Here is a 9,790-nt window from a genome sequence, read left to right as displayed (position 1 = left end):
GAAGGAGATAAACTGGAGGGACCGTGGAGAAAGTTGAGAGTGCAGACTCAGTCATACTGCTCTCTTTTTAGCTTTGAAATGGTTCCTCATTTCCTATCAGGCTTTCGTTGGCTTTCCAGCCGAGCTACCTAAGAACGATCATAAGCTGTCAATCTCTTGTGAGCTTTCCAGAGACTTTCTAACCTAGAAGGGTGAAGCTCTGCAGTAGAGGGGGTCTGCGGTCAGCGAGGAGATCCCTGTTCCTGGCCCAAGTGCGGTAGCCTGGGGACAGAGCTGTCAGTCCAGCGCCCGGAGCCGTACCCCGCCACATCCTCCCTTCTATCCCAATTCGCAATTGTCCCCCCGGTCACACGACCCTGGGCCCCTGCGCCGGCAAACCGCGGCCGCACGGAGCAGCCCCGCGGCCCGCCCGGCTCACCCACCGCGCTCCGGGGCCGCGCACCCCCCGGCGGGGGGCGGGCAGGGCGACTACAAGCCCCAGGCTGCCCGGCCGGGAGGCTGCGCGGCTGCGACGTGGCGCTGTGCGGCCCCGCTCCGGCCGCCGGACCCCGGCCGCTCCGCTCCGCCCTGCTCCGCGCCCGCCGCGCCATGGGTGAGTGCCGCGGGGACGGGACGGGATCGGGATCGGGATGGGGAGGGAGGGAGGGAGGCAGCGGGACCCCCGTCCCCGGGACCGGGCATCCGGGCGGGGAGAGGGCGCGTCCTGCCCCGGGGAAAAGTTCCATCCCCCAAAGTTTCCAACTTTTCCTGAAGGCTGGAACTGCGTCCCCCTGCCCCCAGCGCTCTCTGTTTTGGTTTTGCGCTCCCCGCAGCACATACCGAAAACGTGCAGTGATTTCCCGCGGCGCAGCCATCCCGGGAGCGGAGCGGGGAAAGGGGGGCAGCCGGCGGGAGCGCGCAGGGAGCTTTGCGCGGGGAGGTTTGGCGCAGGCAGCGGCCTTGGTGTGTGTGCAGAGAGGGACTGAAGCTGTGCAAAAGGCAGGTCAGCAGCACGGGCACTGCCCAGTCCTGGATCACTGCCCTCCGGCCGGTTTGACATCGCCAGAGCTCCGTGAGAGACCCACTGAACTAACTGTCCTCATATGGTGACCTGGAGTCCCCAAGTTCCCCAGCTACATCACAACAGACTATCTACAAAACTGGCTTTTCATCCAAGTTGCATTACTGCTCATTAAGTTAGCAGTGTTTTTAACAAGAACTGCAGCAAAACGCAGTAGAATCGGTGTGGCTCTGTGCATCTGATTGAATTTGTGGCTTGAAACTAATGGCATGCCCACGTTAAGCAAAGCCTTTTGTTCTCAGTGAGCAAATATTTTTCTAATTATCTGTAGAACATGCGTACAAGGTGATAAAAGCAGTGCTGGTCACACAGTGTGGTGGAGGGACTGGTGTGTAGCTGGGATGGGGTAAGTAACACAAACAGAACAGAGGGTTACAGAATAAATACAAATATAAATACAGCCATCACTGAGAAATAACCTTTAGAACAAGCTCCAATTAAAGGCCAAATAGAGACACCTCCTATGAAACACAGCTTGTGAGGGGAAAAAAGCCCTTAGGCAGGGTGAGGAAAGTTTTCCATGATCTGGTAGTTGTGTCCACATTTTTTTCCACATGCAGTATGCTAAAGAAGTTGAGTATTTCTAATTAAACAAAGCCAGTGTGAGGATACAGATAACATTACATGCTGGGAACCAGCACAAACTTCGAAGCTAATGCACTTTGCCTGCGCCTTCAAAACTGTAATAGGGGTGTCCCTGTCACAACTGGTCCCAGAGGTCCCTACATCAGCACTGGCTCTCACACCACGTGCAGTCCCCCGTGCCATAATATGACTGATGGGTCACACATGGTCACCCTTTCATCCTCTCCCAGGATGACAAGTATCTGCAGCAAGCACCTTGGTTTTCTCGGGTTATTTGGTGTGGGATGGTTTGGGTTTGGCTTGCTTTTGCTGTTGTTCCTTTTTCTTATTTTAGCTAAATTTAAATACTTACCAGACTTACATGCTCAGTTATGTGGGAAGGTCACGGTCAAAGAATCACTTCTTGTATTTGGGGCAGGCAACAGTGAGCTTCTCAGCTCATGATGAAGTTTGTGCTGTAGTCCTGGACCAGCCTGAGGAGGCTGAGCCTGTCTCAGGCATCCCAGACACTGTTGTGCTGCAAAAGGAGAGATGAAGAAATCCGAGCCACCCCCACAAAGTCATGCTGAGAATGCAAGATTAACCAGGAGAAATAAACTCCTGCGAGCAGTGTTTTTAACAAGGTAGGGGGTGAGAATGCGGAGCCTGCAGTGGGAACTGGTGGTGCCACATGCGCTGAAATGTGATAACGCAGAACAATTTGGAATCAGAAAGCAGAAGCTGCCTTTTCTGCCCAGAATAGGTTTTGTAATTGGAATGAGGGGAGACCACAGAGGAGCCCCCTGTACAACTCCAGGCACTACAAATTACTGTCCTCCACTTAAATACAAGTCTTAACATTGTTGACAAAGTCCTGTTTTCGTAGTTCCGCATTCCAGATAAGTGCCCCTGCAGCCAGTGGAAGTGCATTCAGGCCTGGTGAGTTATGTGACCATCTGCAAGTGCCTCTCTACACATGACTTAGCGACCTGTGGGGAAATTCACCATCACGGCTTTGTAGACGGAAAACTTTGGGTGTCCTGGGAGAGCTTTTTCCACCCTGTGCCTGCTGATAGCTTGCCTGCTAGCACCAGAACACTCAATGTAGCATTGCTTGCTTGTTTTCCAGGTCCTGGACTGTTGGTCCTCCTCTTGTCTGCAACAGTCTCTCTCCTGGGTGGGCTGATATTCGGATACGAGCTGGGCATTATCTCCGGTGCACTGCTGCAGTTGCAGATAGACTTTCACCTCAGCTGCTTCAAGCAAGAAGTTCTTGTGAGTGCCCTTCTTATCGGAGCTCTCCTCGCCTCTCTGGTTGGGGGGATCCTCATTGACCGCTATGGAAGGAGGAGAGCAATCCTGGTCAGCAACTTGGTCCTGTTGGTTGGCAGCCTTGTTCTTACACTGTCAAGGTCATTTCTTGGTCTGGTCATTGGGCGCATGACCGTGGGCTTTGCCATCTCTGTCTCATCCATGGCCTGCTGCATCTATGTCTCAGAAATGGTGGCTGCTCATCAGCGAGGACTCTTGGTGTCTCTCTATGAAGCAGGCATCACCGTAGGCATCCTACTGTCCTATGCACTGAATTACATCTTTGCAGATGTGGATGAGGGATGGAGGTACATGTTTGGATTGGCTATTGCCCCGACAGCCATGCAGTTCCTCAGCATCCTCTTTCTCCCAGTGAACCCTGTTAAATTAAGCTCATGGGACTCAGACTGCCAGAAGGGCCTCATTCAGATGCAGGACACTGAGGACAAAGCAGCAGGAAAGCGTGAGCCCTACAAGAAGGATTACTCATTTCTTGACCTTTTCAGAACCAGAGACAACATGAGAAGGCGGACTCTGGTGGGCCTGGGACTGGTGCTCTTCCAGCAGTTCACTGGGCAACCCAATGTGCTGGGCTATGCCTCCAAAATCTTCCACTCGGTGGGATTCCAGAGCAACTCCTCAGCAATCCTGGCTTCTGTGGGGCTGGGGGCAATAAAGGTGGTGGCCACACTCGTCGCGATGGCCTTTGCAGACAAGGCTGGCAGGAGGGTGCTGCTCATGGCTGGCTGCGTGGTGATGGCCATCTCCGTCACCACCATCAGCCTCACCAGCCGTGTTGCTCCACTGGCCATGGCCAGGGACTGCAAAGCAGCCACAGACCCCAATGGATCCCACAGCCTCACCCAGCACCCCCTGACACCTCTATCCTCCCAGTCTGCTGTATCACCCATCCCACCAGCATTAGATGCTGTCAGAAGTCAGGCAGACCCCGGTTTCGCTGCCACGAGGAGCCTTACAAAACTTTTTACGAGTACTCAAATCAGAGAGGTTGTTCCTGATTCTTCCCTCTCTCAGAAAAGGGGCTTTGTAGGTCAGTCCAAAAGAGAGACAGTGGCAAGCACAGGCCCTCCATTTGGTGGTGCTCCTTGGGCAGAACATATGGTCTTAAATTGGATTACGCTGCTGAGCATGATGGCTTTTGTGAGCGCCTTCTCAATTGGATTTGGACCAAGTAAGTATGGTGTTTATATCTACCCTTGCACTAACTCAGAGAATAAAACTAGGGCTTATCCTTACAGTCTGCTTGAAACATTCATTATGTGTCTGCTTTACCAAGCAGCTCAGTGTCTGGGAACTGGAAATACATCCCCTTCTGCCCACAGAATCATTTTCTAATGTTGCATCTCTTCAGCTACGGGGCTGGTACAGCACTGGAATAACATGGCACCCTGGAGAGGAGGGAAATAGAGGGCTCAGGACTGAGGGGCTTCAGCTGTCTGATAAAGTCAGTGCAGAACTGGAAGTGGGACCTCTTTAGAAGTTTCTCTGTATCAGTTGGTCTTTTCCTAAAATCATTATTCATCAGACGAGAACAGAGATTAGCTCTCACTTCCATGTAAGCTCTACTGTTTTCTGCCTTTTATTGCTTTAAATGCTCTTTGATGGGAGAAACAGCATCTAACCAGAAAAAACAGAAGTGAGCAAGTTTCAAGTGAGCAAGGTTTGACAGTGACCTTGTCAATTATTTCAATCAAAATAACTCTGGGATAGCAGAGACTAAGACATGTATTGCTTTAGCTCTGACTTTGGCCCAAACACGGTCATCATCTCCCTAACCCTACCCCTTTCTCATTTCATTTTTTACTGCAAAGTGCATGTCCTGACAGCAGGTACGCCGTATGTTTTCCATCTCCATGAAAAGAATAATCAACTCCCCTGCTTCCTTCTTTGCCCCATGGACCCATTCACTGGTATTTCATTCTGTGGAGTTCTAAACATGGGAGTTTGAAGTGTTCTGCAGTGACCCGACACTGAGGCTGATGAATGTTTGACAACACCAGCAGCAGGTTCTGGGTGAAGCCTAGTTTAAAACCCCTGCTGAAATCTCCCTTGCCCATTTCCCAGATAAATTGCTTAACCCTGCACTTGTGTTCCTGATCTCTCTAATCCATGCAGTGACCTGGCTGGTCCTCAGTGAGATCTACCCTGCTGGGATAAGAGGAAGAGCCTTTGCCTTCTGTAACAGCTTTAACTGGGCTGCTAATTTACTGATCAGCCTCTCCTTCCTGGACCTTATTGGTAAGTGGCCATTCTGCATCCCTCCATCTCCCACAGCTGGTTAGGGAAGGTGGCTGCCACAAGCTGTTTGGAGATGAAGTGGCATTTTGAACCCTGGGAACTTGAATAGGTGTAACCCTGATGCCTCTGAGTGCAGAGAAATCAGACACCAGCAGCACTGGTCTGAGCACCTCTGTCACTGCTTCCATAAGAATCATCCATCGCCCACTGGGCTGCAATGAGGTACTGCAGTATCAGGAAGATGGATTTTTCAGCTTCCATACCAGCAGCTTTACAACACTGCTTTCTAGCAGATCTCTCAATTGAGGCACATTGCTGGGCCCTGGAGCTTGGCTGCCTTCCCCTTTCCTCTTGTGTGCTGCTGCCAAAGCCTGGCATCTTCTCCCTCTCCGATTCCCAGTTCAGAATTTGCACATAAGGAGCTTCCCTGCCCTGCTGGGAGCTTCTCAAAATAAGATGCCCCTCACAGTAAGCAGCCAGCTTCCTTCATGCCTCATGATGTAACCTACCTCCAGTGGACCCTTCATGCACTTGAATCTCTCTGCAGATGCCATTGGTTTCTCTTGGATGTTTCTTCTCTACGGACTGATGGGAGTGATGGCTGTTATATTCATTTACCTTTTTGTTCCGGAAACAAAAGGACAGTCCTTAGAGGAGGTAGAGCAGCAGTTCTCCAGGAAACGGTACGTGTGCTGCAGCACCAGCACGAGCAGCTGGCTTTGGGAGCTTCCCACCAGCAGTCCCTGAGGTCTGTGGCGCTGGGCAGCTCAGGGCTGTTGCAGAGTCTGGTCAGTGCTGCCAAGAAGCTCTCAGGTTTGTGGCAGGGCGATGGGATGGGGTGTAAGAGCTGCAGTGTAGTTCATCAGCAGGTCACTGTCCTGAGCCTTATGGCCATGCTGCTGGAGGGCACTGGTGACACTTGGGAGGAAAAGGGCTAAAACCAGGGCTTGTGGTTGAGGGAAGGAGAACAGGACCAGAGCACAGGACAGGCAGCTCAGGACAGCAAGAAGGCAGCAGGGGACAGTAGTCCTGTCTTTTCACCATAGGGTGATCCTGGACTGATCCTTCTCCTCTGGGGCAGAGACATCTCCTGGTGTAACACAGGCTCTCACCCAGTAATTTCCATGCCAAGCCTGTGATGGGGCAGGGCAGATCAGGAGGTGTTTGTGCAGTTCTGGTTGTGAAGGAGGTGGCAGGGCAGGAATGCTGGAGCAGAAGGAGGTTGTGCAGCCACACGGCTGCGATGCCAAGGGGAGGGAGCACACGCACATGGAGGAGGTGGTGCTGCAGACCCTTGCCTAGCTTGTGGCTCCTCATGAGCTGCTGCTGACCTTTGCCATTCCCAGCAGAGTGTGGGAAGGAAACGTGTTGAAGCAGAAGCGTGGAAGAGGAGCGAGCTGCACACACGCGCAGTACCAGAGAGTGGAGCACGGCAGCAGCACGTGAAATGTGCCCACAGCATCACCCTGAGGAGAGGAGCAGGCTACACCATAGGGACAGTTCTCTTCCATGGCCTTTAACTGGTAACCCGTGCTCAGAGAGGGTTCTCCCCACAGTGCCTTGGGTATTGGGACATGCCAATAGCTGTCCTTTGGGCCCTTGAAGAATCATTGGTCCCAGGCAGGGAACATATCTTTCATTCGATGTATTTTTCATGGGTTTGGGGTTTTTTTATCACCTATCATTTAAGGGATTAATGGTTTTGTACACGGATTAAAGCACAACTTTTGCTGGCAATGCGCAGTTCATTTGTGAGCAAGGTGCATTATTTTCCAGTTCTTTGAAACACTTGATGCTTTACAGAGAGCTCAGCACTGCAGGAGGAATGCGTCAAACAGCAGCATACATTAATACTCTTACCCTCTGTAACTTCTATGTAGGAGCCTGGAGTCAGAGCTGGGAGTTAATGCAGATAAATGCTCTGTTTTAGCAGAGACAGAATGAGTGCTGCTTCACCACTTCCAAAAGGGTCAAAATCCAGCAGCTCACCCACCTGACTGCCCGAGGCTTGTGCCTACACAAAGAGTAGAAGTCCCTCTCGTGCATGTCGGGCTGCTGCTTTTGTACACAGAGCCTGGCTTGCATTCATGACCAGGGTTGACATGTACAAAACCACACACAACATCGTGGTACCTTCATGAAAACATCACCAAGTTTTCACCCCTTACAACTGGACATTCTTTGGTTAATTCACACCTCCTTCTGACACATCTGCATTATAAAAACCCCATTCTACTGACACAATGCTCACTCCCAAACCCTTGTGAGATGGGAGGAGCTGGTGTCTGCTGAACAGCCAGCCTTGCCTCTTCTGAACCCCCAGAGAAACCAAGTCCCAAAATTCAGTGCTTTGGGGACCAGTGACTACTACATTGGGCTGCCTGGCTGGCATTACAGGGACAAGAGAGGATGTGGCCATGTCACCCAAACCCTTATCTCAAAGGGAAGCCCCCAAAACACTGGAAAATGATCTGCCCTTGCCTATAATTTAGTCTGTGGCTGTCAGGTGTCTGCCTGAACTACTTTCAGGAGGTGCTTTCCTCTTCCCTCTGAGTAATGGGGGTCACCCACAGCCTTCCTCGCCCACCTCTGCATCGACCTCCCTGCTGCACCTCAGCTGCACCTGGAACTTGGCATTTCTGAGCTCCCTCGTGCACTGCAGATGCTGTCATTCCAAAGCACACAAGGACACCTATAAAACAAAACCCAGATGCTCTCTTTCTGCAAACAGGCTCATGAATACTGGGCTGTATCAGGGGTGACTCTGATTTAGTGGGGGAAAAAAACACTGGTACTGTCCCAGAAGTTAAAAATTAGCCTCTAGATCACGGCTCTAGACTGTGAGCGGGGTGGCACATTCAGCAGGGGATCCCTGGCTGAGAAGGGTGGGAGCCGGAGGGCATGCTTGCCCGCACACCTATGCGTTTGGATGGAGGCGGGGGGCTGCGAAGGGGCCCCAGAGCTCAAGGGCCGTTTGTCATCACGAGCAGCGTCCTTCAGGGCCCTCCAGCGCCGGAGCGGGGTGCACCGCGCCAGGACTGCCGCGAGGGGGCACCCCGGCACCGCGCACCGCCCTGCCGGCCCTCCCCGGCACCGTAGGGTCGCCGTGAGACGAACACCCCATCAGGACCTAAATCTCAGCCCACCTCACCCTCGAACACAGGTCTGAGCCTATGGGACCCCCGCCCCACACATCTGTGTGCTCCCTCATACTGTACCTCCGGGCTTGATAGGGCCTGGAAAGAAGGGTGATGTGAATGGGAATTCAGGGGCACCCCTGTGTGGTGCTGTCGGTGTAGGTAGGGCTACCCTGGGGAACAAAGGGATGGGGAAAGGATGGGGACCCTTGGGCCTCCCAGGGGGCTTAGGTCAAGGGGCTGGCTGGCTGCTGGGGCAGGGCTGAGGGGAGCAAGTTAGCCCTGAAGCAAACAGGGCTACTGACACTGCCAGGCTCTGTGGGTGATGGTGTAGAAAGCTGGAATTCAGCTTGTAGCAAGGAGGATTAACAAGCCTGCAGTAAGAGGACTGGTTTTCCTGCTTTCTTTAGAAAATCAAAATGCAGCCTTCCAGACCCAAAAGCTTCAGCCCATGAAGGAAGAAGAATCCGCAAGGGGCTGCCCAGCTCATCACACAGAACACATCATGGTGGGGTGTCTGTGCCTGCAGCAAGCATGAGGCAATGGGAAAGGAGGCACAGGGAATGCCTCTGGGATGTTGCAGGGCAGAGTCCCACCTCTGCTCTTGTACCCATTGCAATGAAGACGTATAAGCACCCAGGAAGGATCCCTGCCAGGAAGACCATCCTGAACCTGCCAGCTGGTGTCACAGGGCCCTGCACCTCCATCGCAGCACAGCTGGGCTGGTGACACTGGAAGATGGAAAAGCCATAAAGGAACGTTTAAACGAAAAGCTGAGGGAGAAGTCCATGGGTGTGGAAATTCAGACTTGCACCCCTTGTGAGGAGGATGTGGCCAGTATCCAGGGTAGGAGCAGCAGGGAAATAAATGATGCAGCTGCAATGAATAAGGTGAGTTTGTGTAGTCCTGGCAGACCCACAGGAACAGTATTAAACAATCAGGTAAAGGCTAAACTTAGAGGTGCTTCTGCCCCTGTACCAGGAGTTTAAAAGAAATAAGACAATGCCAGGCTTTCTGATCACCCTGAATGACAACCCCAGTACCAAGATGGGAGATCCCCAATTCCATCAGGAAAAATACAGGGCCAAGACTGTGTTACTGACCCCTGATCAGGCTAAAGGAAACAACCAGCAGATACAAAAAGAGATTAGAGAAACCAGCCAGCTCAGTGATCCATCAGGAAGGAAAAGAGTGGTTTGGGATACAATAATGAATCTCGTGGTCCAAGCAACGCTGGAAGCTGTGAGGAAGCCTCCTGCTCTGGGGTTGGTGGGGAGCGGTGCACAGGACCTGCTTCACAAGGTGTTTGTGGGAGAGCTGTTCTCTGTGAGTGACCACAAAACAACCAATTTAGTGCTGTAGTGGGAGAGAGCACACCAAATAAATCCAGCCTGTGGCTCTACGGTTTCAAGAAAGGGAACTATGAAAAAAGAAGGCGATTGGTCAATAACAACAAACC

General features: G+C 52.2%; 1 protein-coding gene across 1 annotated transcript; it reads left to right on the top strand.

The window, feature by feature from the left end:
* Positions 1 to 476: 476 nt before the first annotated feature.
* Positions 477 to 6,925, top strand: SLC2A10 (solute carrier family 2 member 10). The gene is made up of 5 exons (XM_057432132.1): positions 477 to 592; positions 2,754 to 4,127; positions 5,072 to 5,194; positions 5,742 to 5,877; positions 6,544 to 6,925. The coding sequence occupies exons 1-5, from the start codon at positions 589 to 591 to the stop codon at positions 6,638 to 6,640; spliced, it is 1,734 nt and encodes a 577-aa protein (XP_057288115.1). The 5' UTR covers positions 477 to 588; the 3' UTR covers positions 6,641 to 6,925.
* Positions 6,926 to 9,790: the final 2,865 nt, after the last annotated feature.

The sequence above is a fragment of the Pezoporus wallicus genome, unplaced genomic scaffold (assembly GCF_028554395.1).
Source record: "Pezoporus wallicus isolate ANWC-B61680 ecotype Strahan unplaced genomic scaffold, APGP_CSIRO_Pwel_v1 contig_10810, whole genome shotgun sequence".
NCBI lineage: Eukaryota > Metazoa > Chordata > Aves > Psittaciformes > Psittacidae > Pezoporus > Pezoporus wallicus.
The sequence above is the reverse complement of the archived record's forward strand: the minus strand, read 5'-3'. Positions and strand labels throughout refer to the sequence as shown.